The 19,599-nt window shown below is 38.8% G+C and overlaps 1 protein-coding gene across 6 annotated transcripts in view; it reads left to right on the forward strand.

Moving 5' to 3' along the window:
- The window catches only part of KLHL7 (kelch like family member 7), a 67,984-nt gene that overhangs the window by 33,474 nt on the left and 14,911 nt on the right, over nt 1-19,599 (forward strand). For all 6 annotated transcript variants that reach the window (XM_033192325.1, XM_033192324.1, XM_033192328.1 and 3 more), the window contains 2 exons: nt 2,324-2,498; nt 10,603-10,745. In XM_033192325.1, coding sequence (XP_033048216.1) covers nt 2,324-2,498; nt 10,603-10,745 — 318 coding nt within the window. The remainder of the gene's footprint in view (nt 1-2,323; nt 2,499-10,602; nt 10,746-19,599) is intronic.

Genomic DNA, 19,599 nt, shown 5'->3' on the forward strand with positions numbered 1-19,599 from the left:
ATGATCTGCCCGCCTCGGCCTCCCAAAGTGCTGGGATTACAGGCGTGAGCCACCGTACCCGGCCTTATTTATTTTTTTGAGATGCAGTCTCACTCTGTTGCCCAGGCTGGAGTGCGGTGGCGTAATCTCAGCTCACTGCAATCTCTACCTCCCAGGTTCAAGTGATTCTCATGCCTCAGCCTCCCAAGTAGCTGGGATTATAGGAATGTGCCACCACACCCTGCTAATTGAGATGGAGTTTCACCAAGTTGGCCAGGTTGGTCTCAAACAGGTGACCGGCCCACCTCAGCCTCCCAAAGTGCTGGAATTACAGGTGTCAGCCACCATGCCTGGCTGTGGGAACACTTTAATATGCAGACTCAATCTCTGTTTTCAGCCCCACATGCTTCTCTGTATTTTAAGCCACTAAGTTTGTGGTAATTTGTTACAGCAGCAATAGAAAACTAATATAGGTACTGTAAGATCATATGTTTTAGGCCGGGCGCGGTGGCTCAAGCCTGTAATCCCAGCACTTTGGGAGGCTGAGACGGGCGGATCACGAGGTCAGGAGATCGAGACCATCCTGGCTAACCTGATGAAACCCCATCTCTACTAAAAAATACAAAAAACTAGCCAGGCGAGGTGGCGGGCGCCTGTAGTCCCAGCTACTCAGGAGGCTGAGGCAGGAGAATGGCGTAAACCCAGGGGGCAGAGCTTGCAGTGAGCGCTGAGATCCGGCCACTGCATTCCAGCCTGGGCGACAGAGCGAGATGCAGTCTCAAAAAAAAAAAAAAAAAAAAAAAAAAAGGTCATAAGTTTTAAGTTGCTTTTGTTCTAAAAACAAAAATTGGGCACTTAGCAATGTTCTTTTGCCCAGTCTTCTTCGTGGCCCAGGGTATCAGTTTGCAAGTTAACAGGTTAGACCTGGAGGACCTCACTAGATAAATAGAAAAAATTTACTTCCATGCTCAAAATTGGTTGACTTATATGCAGTATGGAAAAGGAATAACAAGTAACGTTAGACTGGAGAAACGTGACGAGCATTACCTACAGGTGGTCAGCATTAGCATCATCAGTGATGTCATGATAATTAGTATGCACACTTGATGTAATGAAAATGTCATTCACATCTATGATCATCCTCCTAAAAAACCATAGCTTCAGTCTAATAAGTAACACATCAGACAAACCCAGATTGAAGGACATTCTCAACAAAATACCTGACCAGAACTCAAAACTGTCAAGTTTGTCAAAAACAAGGAAAGGCTCAAAAATTGTCACAGTCTAGAAGATTCTAAGGTTTAATAACTACATGTAATGTGGTATCCTTTATAGTATTGTGGAACAGAAAAATAACACTAGATAAAAACTAAAGAAATCCAAAAAAATATGAAATTTAGTTAATGTGTCAATATTGGTTCATTAGTTGTAACAAATATACCATACTAATGCAACACCTTAACAACTGGGGCAGGGTATATGAGAACTCTTTGTGCTATCTCTGCAACTTTTCTATAAATCTAAAACTATTCTAAAATAAAAAATTTGTTTAAAAAAAGACCAATTCCTATAAGAAATTAACTCAGAAAGAGATCAGAAGTTGGGCCTTATTAAATCACCCCAAAATTAATTTCAAATATCACCCCAAAATTAATTTAGTGGGTATGGGAGATGTGTGTGTATATGAAGCAATTGATTTTGGGGGGAATGTTTAATGATTTGTGAGTTAAATTATGTTGAGGAACTTGGACTTGTTCAGTGCAGTTAAGTGCAGCAACAGTATTATTTTGGAAAACAATTCTTTTAAATATCCTGTAGTTTATTTTTAAGTATAGAATTCTTCATATCTTAAAGTTTCTAAAAAGCAGATAAGTCTATCCATTCATAATTCAGGAATATAATATTGAAATAAAATCATGGGTGACCTTCATATCTCCTGGAATGGACGGCCTGTTGAGAAATTAACCTGTTTTCCTGGTACTAAACTAAATGAGGGTATGTTGAAACTTTTGTTTGACTGCAGTTTTTTTTTTTTTTTAGTGCAATGTATATCATGTCTTTGTCTGAAAATGAAGCTATCTTTTTTTTAATCATAAATTCAACATCCTCCCTGTCATTACATTACATAATAGTAGTTAGTTCTAAAAAACATATTACCTACAAGACTCACTAGAGCAGTAAGTAAACTGTTCTGAAGTACCAGCAAGTGTCCAGAGATGAAAAATATTAGGAATAAGTGGTTGTCTCCTTATGAGGTTCTCTCCCTTCAATGTGAGAGTTAACATAGGTAATTGGAAATGTTGCTGTCTTCTAAGAACTTTACTGTGCTGTTTTTCCCCCTTAGGTTTATGATGCTGCAGTCAGGTGGTTGAAATACGATGAACCTAATCGCCAGCCATTTATGGTTGATATCCTTGCTAAAGTCAGGTTTCCTCTTATATCAAAGAATTTCTTAAGTAAAACGGTACAAGCTGAACCACTTATTCAAGACAATCCTGAATGCCTTAAGATGGTGATAAGTAAGTTGCCTTAATATCCGTTTGTAACCTGATCATGTAGCCAGTTTCTCATGGGCTTAAAACCCTTTAGAATGGATTAGACTCAGTAGCCAGGGAGAAACAGTTAGGATTTTGCTCTTCTAGATAGTTAATCCCTTGGCTTTCTGAACTGTACACTTGGAAGGGACTTGGCCTCAGCCCTTATTTTATAGGGGTGTATATCGTAGGAAGTACAAATTACTTATGCTTTTTCTATTCTTGTATACAATAACTTTCATGCAGTTTTGTTTTTAGTGTTTCCTTTTTTATTTTACTTAGCCAAGTAGTTTACTGTGATCACGTTTTCTTTCTTCAACAGTATATATTTTTTTTCTTTTTTGGCCGAGAGATAAAAATTGCCACATTGTTTTCATTTGCTTTAATTTTCTTGCTTGCCCGCTAAGTCCCAACCCCTCAACACCTCTGTAAAATGCCACTTAATAAAATTGTCTATGCAATTAAACAATCTGTTGCTTTTCTTTCTTGGAAACATGCCTTGTAGAACCTTCCTTCTGCCTATTCCAATATGAACTGTTTGCTCTCTAGACCTGAGACACAGTTCTTGTCCTGGGGCTTCCGTCTCCACAATCCTGGGAAGCCATTTCACTCCTCTCCTGTTAGATCTGTTGTCTTCTTGGATCCTGGCTGTCCTCTATCTTAATTCTTTTTGTTTGATGCAATATATCCTCTAAAAGGTTCCTGATGGAGTATATGATCAGTAAATATTTGGAGACTTGACAAATCTCATATGTTTATTTTATCATAAAATATTGAAGGAGGCCAGGCACAGTAGCCCACACCTCTAATCACAACACTTTGGGAGGTCAAGACAGGAAGATCGCTTGAGGTCAGGAGTTTGAGATTCACCTGGGCAACATAGCAAGATTCCAACTCTAAAAAAAAAAAAAAAAAAAACGTAGCTAGGTGTGGAGGCATGTGCCTGTGGTCCCAACTATTCCAGTGGCTGAGGCAGGAGGATTGTTTGAGCCCAGGAGTTTGAGGTTACAGTGAGCTCTGATCCTGCCACTGCATTACTCCAGCCTGGGCAACAGAGTAAGACCTTGTCTATTAAAAAAAAGAAAGAAAGATAGTTAAACTGAAGATAGAATTATGCTGAAAATCATTTTCAGTTAGAATTTATCTTCTAGCTTCCAGTGTTATTTTGAGAAGTCTAGTGCCAATCTGAACCTTTTCTTTCTTTCTTTCTTTTTCTTTCCTTCCTTCCTTCCTTCCTTCTTCCTTCCTTCCTTCCTTCCTTCCTTCCCTCCTTCCTTCCTTCTTTCTTTCTTTCCCTTCCTTCTTTCTTTCTTTTCTTTCTTTCTTTCTTTTTTATTATCCATCTTTGTCTCGTGGCCTTTTTCTGAGAGATAGCCTGATTTTTTTCAACCCTTTTATTTCAGCTATAATTTTTAATTTCTGGAGTTTTTATTCTGTATTATTTCATGGCTGCAATATCTTATCACTGTAAAGTAGTCTTTGTAGTGCTTTTGAGGTTTTCTTATGTTGTCTGTATTTTCTATATTTTGAGTTTTCTTTTCCTTTTTTTATTGGAAGCTTTTCTTAAATATTTGGTTTTATATCATATGAGAGTGAGTTATTACAAAACTGATAGATCATGCTGTATGTATGAGTGGGCATCTCAGTTCTTGGGCTAAACTGTAGCATAATCAGAGTAGCTGTTCATTTTTTTAATTGGGGACCCCCAGATGTCAATATTTGTAGATATTGTCTCAGGGAACTATAAGCTGGGTGTAGGCATTTAGGAACTGGATGAGATAATATTTTGCTATTCAGACTTTCACTTAATCCGTATTTTTCTTTTTCTTTTTTTCTTTTTTTTTTTTTTTTTTTGAGACAGAGTCTCCCAGGCTGGAGTACAGTGGTAAAATCACAACTCATTGCAGCCTTGTCCTCCCCAGCACAAGTGATCCTTTCACCTCAGCCTCCCAAGTAGCTGCGACTATAGGTGCACACCACTATGCCCAGCTGATTTTTGTATTTTTTTGTCAAGATGATGTCTCACTATCTTGTTCAGGCTGGTCTCAAACTTCTGGGCTCGAGTAACCCTCCTGCCGAGGCCTCCCAAGATGCTAGGATTATAGGCATGAACCACAGTGCCTGGCCTTAATCCATGTTTTCAGACTCCCATCCTTTTCTGTGCTGTTCCCTGAGTCTGGAACATTTCTCATTCAGTATTTTCGGAGACCAGTCCTGTGTCCTACAGTGGTACAGGTATAGTGGGTACCTGACTGTGCAACAGGGAAAGGAGAGCTGGAAGTTCAATTGTCGTTTGTTCAGTATTTTAGAGTTATCTTGTTTTCATCCCTACCTGCACTTCTAGGTACTTACTTAGTATCTCCAATTACGAGCCTTTTCAGGGTTCTGCAGGGTAATTTGGCTTGCTTTTCATTGGTGTCTCCTGGCACAACCATTTAGGTTTAACACACACTTCATCTGCTAGCTGTCTTCATTAATTGTGTTTTGGGGTTGCAAGTCTCTTAGTATTATCAAAGATAGAGTTTGTGTTTGTTTCTTGTTACCTTGTCGTTTGGGATAGCTTTCAAGAGAAGAGGAGAAAAAAGATCTTAAAATGGCGAGTCTGATCTCATATTGTTTTTTATATTAAGTCTGAACTAGTCTTTTCCTTTGTGATGTGGTTGGAAAGGTCTTCCCTATTCCAAGGTGATTTTTTAAAATTAACTAAATTTTCCTTATGTGCATTTATCACTTATAGAGGAGTTCTTCTCTTTTTTAAAAAAATTTTAAGGGTATATCTTACTGAAATCATTTGGGTGTGAAATAAATAATATTTTTCCTAATATATCTGATAAGATGGTTCAATACCATTATTGAATAATTCATTTTTTCCCACTGATTTGAAATACGTTAAACTAAATTTCCATTTATCTATATGTACACACATCACTTCTCAGTCTTTTGGCTAAGATCAAGTGTAGTGTAGGTACACATACACACAGTTTCTCTTCTACTTCATTCTAATACTTTTTAATTATTGTTATCCTTCATTTAAATTGCCATGTGTCTCTGGAGAATTTGTAATTTTCTTATGAGTTCTGCATTCTTAATTTATTTCAGATACTTTTGTTGTCATTGTAAATTGTATCTTTTTCCTTTTATGTATCTATTATTTATTAGCCTGGCTTTTTTTTTTTTTTTTTTTTTTTTTTTGAGACAGAGTCTTGCTGGATCCCAGGCTGGAGTGCAGTGGCATGATCTCGGCTTGCTGCAACCTCCACCTCCTGGGTTCAAGTGATTCTCATGCCTCAGCCTCCCAAGTAGCTGGGATTACAGGTGCTCCACCACACCCAGATAATTTTTGTATTTTTAGCAGAGACAGGGTTTCGCCATGCTGGTCAGGCTGGTCTGAAACTCCTGGTCTCAATAGATCCATCCACCTTTGCTTCCCAAAGTGCTGGGATTACAGTTGTGAGCCACCAAGGCTGGCCTACCCTGGTCATTTTTTATGGTCTTTTTTCCTTGCTTGTGTTTTCAGTTCTTGCTTTACCTTAAACTTTTCAAATGTTATTTTATGTTCTGTGTTTCATAATGTCAGTATCTGAAGTCCCTGAAGAACAATGCTGCTATTTGTTGGTTCTATTGACTTACTTCTGGTGGCTTAATTCCTTATATGTTTTGTAATTTTGAATGATATGCTTATATTTGATTGACTTTAATCACCAGGAATATTGGGAGGTTTAGGTAGTGTCTTCTCTGTTCTCTGGAATGTCTTCTCTCTTCTCCTCAATAGGAGAATGGTGTTTGCTTTTGCCGAGTTCTATAGGGCACAACAATCCAAGACTACTTTGAGTTTTCTTTGGCTTATGGTTTCCTAGACTTGCAGGTAGGGTAAATTCAAACCTCGAAGCTGCATGAGGGTAGGGCTGTCAATATAAATTCTCAAAAGAGGGACACTTTACCTGAAGCTGAAGTTGAAACAAAATTATTGCTGCTTCTTCTGCCATTGGGCAGATATTTTTCTTAGCCTGTCCTTTCACTAAAAGTATAACCACCAATCCAAGTGATCCAGCTTTATCTCAATTCCAACTCCTTATCTTGAGCAGATCGAAGACTTTATCTTCTCTGCCTCATATAGCCAATAAAAACAATTTCTAGGTTTCCAGTATTTTCATTAGACTTATCACATAGCTACTGCTTACTAGTATGATGTGGTTTTAGGTAAGTAGACCCAATGTTGTCCCTAGATTGGAAAAAAATATGTCCATACAATGTAATGTTCTATAGTTACTAAAAATATTTTACATGAATATCTAATAATGAAAATGTTCATAAGTGGTAAAAGCATTTTTTTTAATTAAATGAAAACAAAACTGAAAAAGACTAAGTGTGTTTGAACCTAGTTGAGGTTGTCAAGGGAAAAGGAGAAGAGGTGTGCATCAAGGACACATCCTTACAAATACCTATATTTAAGGGGTACAAGAAAATGAAAAAAATAATAAAAGAGCAGCCCCAAAGCTACTTGAACCAAAGCCTGGTGTCTTGGAAAACCATAATGTAAAAGAGTGTTTAGAAGGTAGAACATAGGTGGCCACTTGTCTCTTTAAATGCAGAGAGGAAAGAAAATCAGGACCAAGAAGATGCCTTTACATTAGGACTTTTGTCTCTTAGATTTTGTACATGCTAGTATCAGGTTTTTTGTTATGCCCAATTCCCAAACTGTGTGTTATTTTCCTGGCCTTAGAATTTCTATGTCTTCATACATGGTCTGGGCTGTTGAAAACAACCAGCCAGTCTCAGAATCTAGTGTTTAGTTCTTACATGGATTCTGAACTGATTAAGAAACAGGATAGCGGCATTATTTCAGAAAGTCAACCAACTGTGAGGATTAGACACTTGAGCAGGATGCTTTGTTGTTTAGTTTAACTTACTAGGCTTATTACAATTTTTTTTTGTTTCCTTTTTTAAAATAAATAATAGTGGATTATTCTATTACTCCTTGACTAAGCATAAGCAGCTGAGATGCTTCCAAGCTTTGGGGCCTGGGCAGAGCTAAATTGGGAAAAGCCTTCCAGGCTCTCTTTTTCAGATCATCAGTTGTCTTCCTACTGCCTGATTTTGTTGCCTTTCCAGAGTAGAAGAAAAACAGATGACGATTGAAAAATAGAATAAAACTAAGCTAAAAAATTTACATCTAAAAGAAAGCGAACTACAAAATACAAATGAAGTGCACAGTCAAAGCCACCACAAAGGGCCAGGCCAACTTCCCTGAAAATTTACAAATGATTATACCTAAATCTGGAAAGAATAACTCACGAAGGAATAAGCCTAAGCAACAGCGAGCTCCTCAGAGAAAGTTACCAAAGTGTCCCCCAGCCCTATTCTTGGGGAGGGAAAAAAAGGCCCATCAGTGAAGGATCCAAAGGCATGCCTCCTCCAGTGTGTCAGCACAGTTGGCCACTGTCAGCCACTTTTACCCCATGGCCTATTGGCGGAAACAGTTCCCTCTTGTCTCTCTCCTTCCCTCCTACCTTTTTCTTACCGGGAATATTGCCTTCATAGACTACACAGTCCACTTTCAACCAGTGTGGAACCATCCTAGAGCAGTGGCTCTCAAACCCCTCCCTAGTGTTTCTGATTCAGAAGGTCTGGGCTAGTGTTCAATAATTAGGATTTTCAACACACTTCCAGATGATACTGATGCTGGTGGTTATGGAACCATACTTCAAGAACTACCCACAGGCTAAATGCAGACTTGAGCTAATGTAGTTTTTACAATTGTAAAGGATTATAAAACAAACAAAGAATATTCTACAGAAACCATATGTGGCCTACAAAGTCTATTTGTCCCTTTACAGAAAAAGTTTTCAGATCCCTGACCTAGAGCATGCATCAGCTTGCCTTGGCCTCTGAAATATCCAGGTGTTTGAATACAAAAGAGCTTCTACTCAAACTCTGAAATGGAAGAAATGATAAATATTGATAAAGATGTTCATTAACTCACCAACTATTCTCCAAATGAGTTTCCTTTCTCTATCCTTTTAATAAAGACGCAAAACATAGCCTCATTTATAGAAAAGTTTTGCATGTGTCAGGAATTTTTGGACCAGGCATGCTGGCTCAGGCCTGCAATCCCAGTGCTTTGGGAGGCTGATGTGAGAGGACTGCTGAGCCTAAGAGTTTGAGGTTATAGTGAGTTGTTAGGGCACCACTGCACTCCAGCCCAAGTGACAGAGCAAGACCCTGGCTCTAGAAAAAAATAAAATAAAATGGCCTTATTTTATCTTTAGATTGATAATATTGTAGAGTTCAAAAGATATTAAAAGGACACATAGTGAAAAGTAAGTCTCCCTGATATCCCTTTCACTACTCTCTCATTCTCTTACCCTGGAGATTAACATTATTATCTTGTATATACCCTTCCAGAGGTAGTCTTGAGACTGTACATACAGTCATTTACTTATATATCCATGTATAAATTACATGTATAAAATTTGTATATTTACATTAAAATATACATTTTTAACACAAACAGTATTGCACTCTGTGTACTGTCCTACATCTTGCTTTTTTCATTCCATATTATTTATTGGAGATCATTCCATGTGTACATACTAATCTTTCTCATCTTAACAGCCACATATAATGTTCTATTGTGTAGGCATAGCATAATTTTTTAACCACTTCCCTAACAGTGATCTTTAGGTTGATAAACTCCTAAAAAGGGGAATTCCTGGATTAAAGGGTGTATACATTTATAATTTGTGTAGATTGGGCTATATCACCCTTCCCATGGTTATACCCATCCATCCCCACCATCAGTGGAAGAGAGTGCTGCCTCCCTGATACAACCATTTTATACCCTGTGATCCAGGCAGTTTGATCTTGGCCAATCTGATAAGTGAAAAAAGTATGGTTTTAATTTGTTGTTTTCTAACTAGAGCACTCAAGCATCTTTTCATATGTTTAAGAGTTATAGTTCTTTTTCTGCGAACTATATTCAGATACTTCACCTAATTATTGGTTAAGTTGCTGGTAATTCTTAACAAAGTATCTTTTAATAGTATTTTTTTATTTATAAATATTTTTCTAGTTTGTCATCTTTTAATTCTGCCTTTTCTTTTTGCTGTGCACTATTTTAACTTAAAGTTTTATATAGTTAAGTGTGAACATTTTTTTCTGGCTCCTATGTTTTTGGTCATTCTTAGGCTTCTCCATTCTGGGCCTGTTTTTTTTTCCAAGCTTTTAGTGCATTTATGAGTTTATATATTCAGATTTTTATTGATTTGGAACTGAAAGTGAAATATGAGGTAGGGGTATAATTTATTTCTTCATATTGTTGTCTAACATAGACAATCCTCCTTTCCCACACTGATTTGAAATGATACTTTAACAGTTTTTGATTGTTAAGTGGCATTGACAAAATTAAGGAATTGCCGAAGGAAAAGGATCGTGATAGATCACAGTAGTTCTGACCTTATTGCATTTTAGAGTCATCTAAGACAGTGCTTCTGAAAGTGTTATGTACATCCTAATTACTGTGGGGTGTTAAATATGCAGATGCTGATTCTGTAGGTCTGGGATAGGGTCTGGGGTTCAGCATTTCTAACAAACTCCCAAATGCTGAAGCTGCTGGTCTTTGAACCACATTTTAAGTGGCAAGATTTAAGAAGCCCTCTAAAATACCAATTCCTAGACTCTACCTAGAGACTTTTATTTAATTGATCTGTGGTAGATCCCAGGTATAAATAGTTTCAGAGATTTTCTAGGTGATTCTAATGTAAAGATCGAGAACCACTGGGTTAGGAGATGTGGATATTACTTTGACAGCTGTTGCTTGAGGAGCCAGATAATTCACTGGTACATAGTAAGTTGCTTGCTGGGTGGGGCAGTCTTAGAATAATGGTGATTGCTGAGAATAATGAATTGGTTAGTACTCGGATCTTTATACATTTCTCCTGCCTCTTCCCCCTCACTTTCCTCAAATGCTATAAAGATATGATAAAAGAAAGTTACTGAAATAAAGGCCCTGTTATGTCTGGGTATTTCCTTTTCAAAGCACTGGTTAGTGCCTGAAGTTCTTGAAGAGTTGCCATGTATTTTACTACAGGTGGAATGAGGTACCATCTACTGTCTCCAGAGGACCGAGAAGAACTTGTAGATGGCACAAGACCTAGAAGAAAGAAACATGACTACCGCATAGCCCTATTTGGAGGCTCTCAACCACAGTCTTGTAGATATTTTAACCCAAAGGTAACTGATTTTTATTCTTGTTTTTTGATGTTGTCTTTGAAATCACTGAACACATAAGACACTCACCAACCACAAGTAGTAATAACTCATACCTTTAGAGATGATAGTTTATGGTGTTCTTTCACATACCTTAGGAGATACATAGATCATTTTACAGATAAGGAAATCAGGCTTAGATTCCAAATGTATCCTTAATTGTTCTGCAATGTTGCATGGTAACCACTGTCAAAGAAAAAGGGAAACTAGTTCTTCCCCACCTCTCTTTGTCAGCAGCTCCTTGCATTCATTACAATTTCTTCCTTATGTCCCATTTTAAATGAAAATCTGCTTCTGGGGCTATATTTTGTTTGCTTTTTCCCCTTAGTAATTTTAATAGGAAATAATACATAGTCATTCTAGAATATTTGGAAACCCTAGAAAACCACAAAGAAAAAAGATTAAATGACCTTTATTTGAACCATCTAGAAATGATCACCAAGTTTAGTGAACTTTTCATTACATATTATGCCAACCAACTGGGTCAGGAGAGCTTGAGTCATAGGGATAGGAATAAAACTTTTTTCAGTGGGTCATTACTTACATAACCTTGAGAGAGTCCACTCACATTTCTACTCCTTGTGTCTTAGACCTGTATGTTTTGGCTGTGGGAGAAAGAATACCATGTTTTTCTGGTACTACATGTATTGCTGGGGAAGAGCAAATACCACAATCCTAAAGGATAACACCCCAAACTTGCACGGTGATATCCATAAGTGGTGCTGAATCCAAACACATAATGATCTTGTTCATCATTTTGCAAACCCATTTTTGGTTGAATAGATACCTGATGAGACCAGAGCATTTTTTCAAGCCTACATCCATCTGAATAAACCATTAGCAACTGCCCAAGACTTGATAAAAACTGACCTTAGGGTTTTTCTCCTAAAAGGTATAATGGACAGTAAAATGAACTGCTTGGAATTCTGTCAAGTCAGAACACTTTCCTTCATGTTGTCTTTCAAAACAGTTCTTGACACGGGGAGCTACAATGCTTTTGCAGCTCATTATTGGCTATTACTATCAAAAGTGAACCAAGCCCAGGTCTCTCAAATTTGTTAGCTGATATATTAGTGACACCCCTCCATGAAGGCATAGTCCTGGGTGAGGGAGAAAGGTAGTGAATTAAGTGAAGGGCTACTGGATAAGGACTGTCATTAGCCTATTTGGGTATTTTGTGCCTTTGGAACCTCCGTAAGCCCAGTCTTGCATTTACATGCTGCATTATTGGTTGAAGGCATGCTGTATTTGTGGCTAGGCAGGTCAAGTAAAATTGTTCCAGATGGGTTTATGACATGGTCACCTGGTTTACCTTGGTGTCAGACATTTTCCATCTGTCAGAACCTCATGGCCAGCTGGGAATTGTCTACTGAAAGAATGATACCTGCATAAAGGAGGCTGGCCTTGCTCCAGAATTTGGGGCATGCTCTGATTATATTGAGACATACCTCAAGCTATATGCAGCATTCTAATGCCCCAGGATCACAGGCAGCTGAACCATACTACTGTAGCCTGTCCCACTCAGAAAGATTTCTCGTACTCTAGATTTTACTTGTAACTGATAGCTTTGCGGTTTACCCAGAAGTGTAATAATCATATGAACCATATGCCATCTCTAATATGTAGGAGGTGCTAGGGGTCAGCAAGCTGTCCTTCATTTTCAAGGGATTATACCAACATACTGTAGATCAGGGCTTCACAAACTTTTCTATAAAGGACCAGAGTAAGTATTTTCAGCTTTGCATGCCATCCATACTCTGACCCAGTAGCAGGAAAGCAGCCATAAACAATACATAAGCAAATGGTTATGGCTGTGTTCCAATAAGACTTTATTTACAGGTCAGGTGCAGTGGCTTGTGCCTGTAATCCCTGCACTTTGGGAGTCCAAGGTGGATGGATCACCTGAGGTCAGGAGTTTGAGACCAGCCTTGCCAACATGGTGAAATTCCATCTCTACTAAAAATACAAAATAATTAGCTGGACATGACAGTGCATGTCTGTAATCTCAGCTACTCGAGAGGCTGAGGCAGGAGAATCACTTGAACCCAGGAGGTGAAGGTTACAGTGAGCTGAGATCATGCCACTGCACTCCAGCCTGGGGGACAGAGTGAGACTGTGTCTCAAAACAAACAAACAAACAAAGACTATTTACAAAACCAGCTAAGGGGTTGGATTTGACCTTCAGGCCATAGTTTGCCAACCTCTGCTCTAGACCTAAGAACATCTAGGGACTTTGAAGCAATCAGCACTGTATTCTAGGCTTATCTTCTGTCCTGTCAAGCAACATTTCTTACCAAGATGTAGGATCCTTTCCATTTTCTGGTCTCCAGAAATGGTTAACATTATGTGCATCAACACAGGAGACCAGTGTTGATTGGGAAGGTGAGATGGTCCAGGATACCTGCAGCTTAGATTATGGCATAGAGCTAAAGAATCAAGGGATCCTTGAAGTCAGACCATGACATTTAAAAATTTTCCCTGCCAGCTGAAAAGGAATTCGATCTAATGATCTGGATAGATAGAAACAGAAATATGCATTAGCCAAAGTGTTAGCTATATGGCAAGTTTTCCTGGCTATATTAATCTGATCCAGTAAGAAGACCACATCTGGCCCTCTTGCAACAAAGTTACCAGTCTCAGCAGTTCCACCAAGGCAAGCAGTTCCTCTTATATTTTGGTAGAGAAAGAAACTTCCATCAGCTTTTCTTTCTTACCATAACACTTAACACCATAACCCATAAAGCAAACATGCCACCAGATAGCAAAAACACCTCCCCAAGGAGGGAAAGATCAGATTAAACTGGTTAATCACCATCATATTTGGACTGTCCCTGTTGCCCCGCTCTTGGCTCAGACATCGATTTCTGGTCTATTCCTTCATCTCCAGAATATAGGCTGATTTTTCACCTACAGAATTCTGGATTTCTTAATAGAAGACTGAGTGACTAGCAGGTGCCATGAGAATTCATGGCCTGTGTACTATCCAGTAAGCACACTGGCCTCACTGTGAGGACAGTTAATTTTTCAGGATCCTTTTGAGTGAAGAACAGGAAAATGATAAACTTTTTTTTTCCCAAACAAAAACGGAAATGGTAGTTTAAATTGTAATTCTAGGCCAGGCACAGTGGCTCACACCTGTAATCCCAGTACTATGGGAGCCCAAAGTGGGTGGATCACCTGAGGTCAGGAGTTTGAGACCAGCCTGGGCAACATGGCGAAACCCCATCTCTACTAAAATTACAAAAAATTAGCCAGGCGTGGTGGCAGATGCCTGTAATCCCAGCTACTGGGGAGGCTGAGGCAAGAGAATCGCTTGAACCCGACAGGTTGAAATTGCAGTGAGCCGAGATCCCGCCACTACACTGCAGCCTGGGTAACGAGAACAGCAACAAAAACAAAACAAAACAAAACAAAAATTGTAATTCTAAAAACTACAGCTTTCAGGTATTAGTAATAATTACACCCAATTTGTTTCCCAAACCGTAACTGTGGTGTTGATTTTGGCAGTTAAAAAGCAATTAAGCCAAGTGTTGGTGGAAGATACTTTATTTTAAAATAAAGTAGATGGCTATTTTGATGTACAGATGGGCAAGAAGAATTCTGATTTCATTTAGGAGGCAGGGAGCACTGTTCCTACAATAAGGCAAATGTGGGATGACTCTTAGCACTTTATTTTTAGTCTGTAGTTCTAATTCTTTCCTTGATTTTTTTTTATTGGACAGTTGAAAAAAGATGCATATTCTTCTACACGAGCCTGGAAGTGAGACTGTAACTTCAGAATTCTCATTTGTTGTCTTGCCTTGCTCTTATAAATGACTCATTCCTAATTGCACTTTGAAAATTTATGGGAAAATTCAAATAATTGAGGAATGAACTACCAATAAAAACATTTTCATTCCATCAGTTATAGTTCTTGTATTTCACTGGTGACAGGAGGCAAATATTTGTTCTTACTGGTGACTAAAAAGTTATAGCAAAGAAAAATCTTACTTTTTTTTCTGAATATTGACAGAAAAAGAAGTCTTGGGTTGCTATATTGAATTGAAATGATATTTTTCTTGTTATCATCCTTTTATAAAGCCTGTTGAGCTGCCTCTTCCCATCCTGTATCTGTTTTTAAATCATCAAATGCTTAGTGATTTCTAAAACAGTTATGTATTCAGTGTTCTATTTATCCTAGTATTGGTGTTCTCAATCTGTAACATGGGAATGTCTTACGATATTGATACCTAAATAAAAGTTGACTTAACTGACCAATTTTTATTTGGATTCCTCCTCCCAGTGAAATGATGAGCTGGGGCTTTGTAAGGATCTTGGCTTCATACGGTGGAGAAACAGGAGACTATGCCCTGGAGAAAAGAGGATTCTGCATATTCCCTGCCAACAATAAACTAGTAGTAAGACTAGCAGGGCGAGGGCCAGAGCTTGTAAATTGCTAAGGCAGAAAACCATATGGCACCCTATTCATGGAACCACCAGGTTCAGAAGGTTTACCCTGGGTGCATTTTCATATTCAGAACTCTAAAGTAGACTCATTACTGAGCTGAGTGTCTGGCGCAGGGTGAGTACTCAAGTTTATAAGGATGAGTGAACCAATATAACTTTACATAATTTTCTCGGTTGTATAAGACTGGATCTAAATATGGAGGGCTCTAAATAAAAGAAAAGAAGAGAAAAAGAAGTTATCTTTAACTTGGGACACATTTTCCTGTCAGAAATATTTTATATTAAAGGTATTGCAGTGCCTGTATCATAGCCACCTTCTCTCTTAAACAGGTCCTCCCTAAGGAGGAAACAGTCCCACCCTGTGATCATGGCGGAAATCAGCAGTTATAAACTGTGTACAATTTTAAAAGATCATGTGCATAAATGAAGTGTAAACCTTAAAGGAAAATGGTGTTACATTTTTTAAAAAATGAGAGTTTTATAACAGTATATGAGTAGTGTTTGTCACCAGCAAAGAGCTCTAGAAGTACTACACAAAAGTAAAAATGTGAACACTGCTACAATGATCAGAACTACCTACAAGAACAAAATATCTACAATAGGCAGCAACCATCCCAGATGAGTCGGACCTCTAGCTGCAAGCCCCAGCAACGGACATTGCTGAGATGCAAGTGTAGGTCATCATGAGTATCCCTTAAGCTTCCTTAGTTGTCAGTATCATGGGCAGCCAGGGGTAAACAGTGTTCTCTGCAGTTTGTGCTTGAAAGATATTCTCCCTGATTCTTTGAAGGCAGTTTGTAAGACAGGTGATCTTCATGTTCATGTAAAGAAGAGATTAGATCACATCCTGAGGTAAGTTCTCAGTCATATGCTCTGGTTTCCTAGAACGTCTTCCAAAATAGAAATATTGCGAGTCTCAATTTCTTTTCAAGTACCTCCCTAATACACTGGTTGGTAGTGTTATTCTAAAATCAACTTCACAGCCCCTTCCACCCCACCTTGGCATAGTGCCTGAAGTTCCCACCTTCAAAGATTTGTTTCTCTTTGTGTTATGTCACTGCATCTCCAAGAAACCCCCAGTGAAAATATGACTGATGCTGGGAGTCATGACATCAAACTCATGCTCCATAGCCACAGCTGGCCTTAATTATCATAAATTAACAGATCAGCACTCTAAAAAGGCTCAGGGAGAGTGGAAACAGAGCTGCATATATTTGATTGAAGGCTGTAAATGGGAAGAAATGAGGAAAATGGGAATGATACCTCCGTGAAGTTGTGTTGTGTTGTGTTTTTGAGACAGGTTCTTGCTCTGTCACCCGGGCTAGAGTGCAGTGGCACGGCCGTGGCTCACTGCAGCCTTGACCTCCCAGGCTCAAGTGAGCCCCCACCTCAGCCTCTCCAGTAGTTGGGACTTCGGACACTTGCCACCACACCCCACTAATTTTTTTCATTTTTTGTGGTGACAGGGGTCTCTCTATGTTGCCAGGGCTGGTTTTGAACTTCTGGACTCAAGCAGTCCTCCTGCCTCAGCCTCTCAATGTTCTGGGATTATAGGTGTGAGCCACCACAGCTGGCCTGGGGTAGGGTTTTAAGGGACTCTAGCCTTTGGGAGGTAGCTAGACAGCAGTGGGTCCATGAGCACAGGGCTAAAGGGATAAGTCAAGCTAAGGATAACTGACAGGGAAGGAGATAAATTCACACTCTTTACTAGACCATGTCACCGATAATTAATATTGATTACTTTTGGTAATTGTTCATATGTTGACCCAGAGCTGCATTAAGAGCTGTCATCTCAGAAGTATTGAATCATATTTGGTTGGATTTGGTATGGATTATTTTCTTTGAAAATTTGGTAATCCAGGTATAAAAGATAATTATCCTTACCTGTTACTAACAACAGGGTGTGTTGTATGGCTAGCTGGTTGTAAAAGTATAGTTTAAACAAATAATATTTTAGCATATATTACCAGTATCATGGTTCATCTAGGATTTGAAATCTGTGGGTTGGACACCGGCAGGGAATATGAAAGACACATACAGCAGAACCCTGTCCTCACAGAGTGCATGAGGTGTACACATACGCACACAGCAGTTAGCACAGAGGTGGTGGTCAACACCTCAGCTGAACTTAACAGTTAATTGTCCTGATGTGTGATAGACAATGACTGTGTTGGTGGCATGGAAAGAAGAGAGCTCCCTGGGTTCGATTTGTCAATCAGGAATCCTCTGTGGAAGCTTCATGGAAGTTTTCTTGAGGGAGACTTACTCATAGGGTTTGGGTAGGAGGAAAGAGAAAAGACTTAAAAGTATATTGAATCCTGGGTATGAATGCATCTTGACTTGGTAAGTGTGATTATTAAAATTTTTCATAAAAGCCACCAAAAGTATTGTATAACTGAATGGAATCTAACTTTGCACTTAAAAAAAAAAAGAAATTAGACATAGGTGGAAGAGCTGAAGGATTAGGTCATTGGTCTTTTGTCTTTTGTGGGATCTTTTTGTTGTTTTGTTTTTAAAACAGGGTCTTCCTCTGTCACGTAGGGTGGAGTACAGTGGTGATCACTGCAGCCTCAACCTCCTGGGCTCAAGTGATTCTCCTACCTCAGCCTCCCAAGTAGCTGGGACTACAGGCGTGCATCACCACACATGGCCATTTTATTTTTATTTTTTTGTGTGTGGAGAAAGGGGTCTCACTATGTTGCCCAGGCTGGTCTTGAATTCCCAGCCTAAAGCCATCCTCCTGCCTTGGTCTCCCAAAGCACTGGGATAAAAGTACATGAACCACCAAGCTGAGACTTTTCTTTCCTTTTTTCTTTTTTCTAGATATGATCTTAGGCAAGTCAGTTAGCCTTCTCCTCCTTCTCCTTCTCCTTTTTCTCCTCCTCCCCCTACTCCTCCCTCACTCTGTTGCCCAGGCTGGAGTACAGTGACGTGATCTCGGTTCACTGCAGCCTCAACCTCCCAGGCTCAGGCATTCTTCTCACCTCAGCCTCCTGAGTAGTTGGAACTACATGCCACTACATCTGCTAATTTTTAGATTTTTTTGTAGAGACAGGTTTCACTATGTTGCCCAGTCTGATCTCAGCTACTGAACTCACACAATCTGCCTGCCTCAACCTCCCAAAGTGCTAGGATTATAGGCTTGCACCACCATACCCCACCATCAGTTAGCCTTTCTAAACCAGTTTTCTGGTCTAAAGCCAAAAAGTTTAAATCTTCTCAGGATTTGTGTGAATGTCAATTATGTTCGTCTGACTCTTTTTTCGTTTCTTTGTTCTCCTTAACTCCTCTGTCAGATTCTCCCTGCCACCCTTGGATTTTCTAATCTTCCCATATTTAAATATAAAAATGCTTACCATCTTCCCCACTTTGGCTTTCCCTTCATCTTCTGAACTCTTCCAGATACCCGGGACATCTCCTGTGCTCTGTATAAAAAGTAGATGTTTGTTTCATTGGTGAGAACATTTTTATAAATAAGTATACGATTACTTTCTGGAATTTGAGATAATTTAAAGCGTAATATACCTTGCTGCGCCAAGATTAAAAATTGCATGGCAAAGTTCACTTAAAGGCTGTCTTCTGTTTAGATAACTGGCAAGGTACTAGTGTAGGGATACTATATACTTCTCTAATATGTTATTTCTACTCAAGGACAAGTGCTGTTATCAAGCGTTTAATAGCCATGTCATGCTTCATTCACCTTCAGACTGAGTTTTATTTAATGGTTGAGTTTCTGAGTAGCTTAGGTTTGATTTTTGTCTGTTGGTGGTGTGGTTTTAATTTGAGAGTGGAGACAGGAAGAACATTTTGTGACTTTATAAAGCAGCAGTGATTCTTAATAATTCCCTTTCAGCTTGCCACTGGCCTCACTTTGGACTCTTTGCTAATTTTAGCTAACCATTAACAGCTAAGGAATGCCCATTTGTATATTGTTTGCGGCTAATTAAGCCTGGTTTTATCTAGCAGCCTGCAATAGCACAATCTCCCTCCTCCCCAGCTGTGGAAACTATTGAGCTACAATGTTACTGTTGTTGAAGAATTTGAGTTACAAGAGTATTTTTCCTAATGGCTAATTACTAAATTTCTTTCTGGACTTAAGAAGGTTAATATGTTTCCAGTAATATTTGTGTGACTCTACTGAAAATGAGCATATTTCAAAATATGGATACATCCTGTGGAATTACTTGACATGATCAAGTGTTTGCTTCTGGAAAACCAGAGTGCCCTTAAGAATGTGCTATTTGGAAGGAAAGCAAAGGCTGCCTCTAATCTGTCCTATAGTTGAAATTTAGTCTCCTAATATAGCTATTTGTGTTTTCAATTCTTAAAGCCTTTAAATTAGTTTGAATTAAATGTTCCTGTTAAAACATTT

Source organism: Trachypithecus francoisi, unplaced genomic scaffold (assembly GCF_009764315.1).
Source record: "Trachypithecus francoisi isolate TF-2019V2 unplaced genomic scaffold, Tfra_2.0 Lachesis_group4, whole genome shotgun sequence".
In the NCBI taxonomy this organism is placed as follows: domain Eukaryota; kingdom Metazoa; phylum Chordata; class Mammalia; order Primates; family Cercopithecidae; genus Trachypithecus; species Trachypithecus francoisi.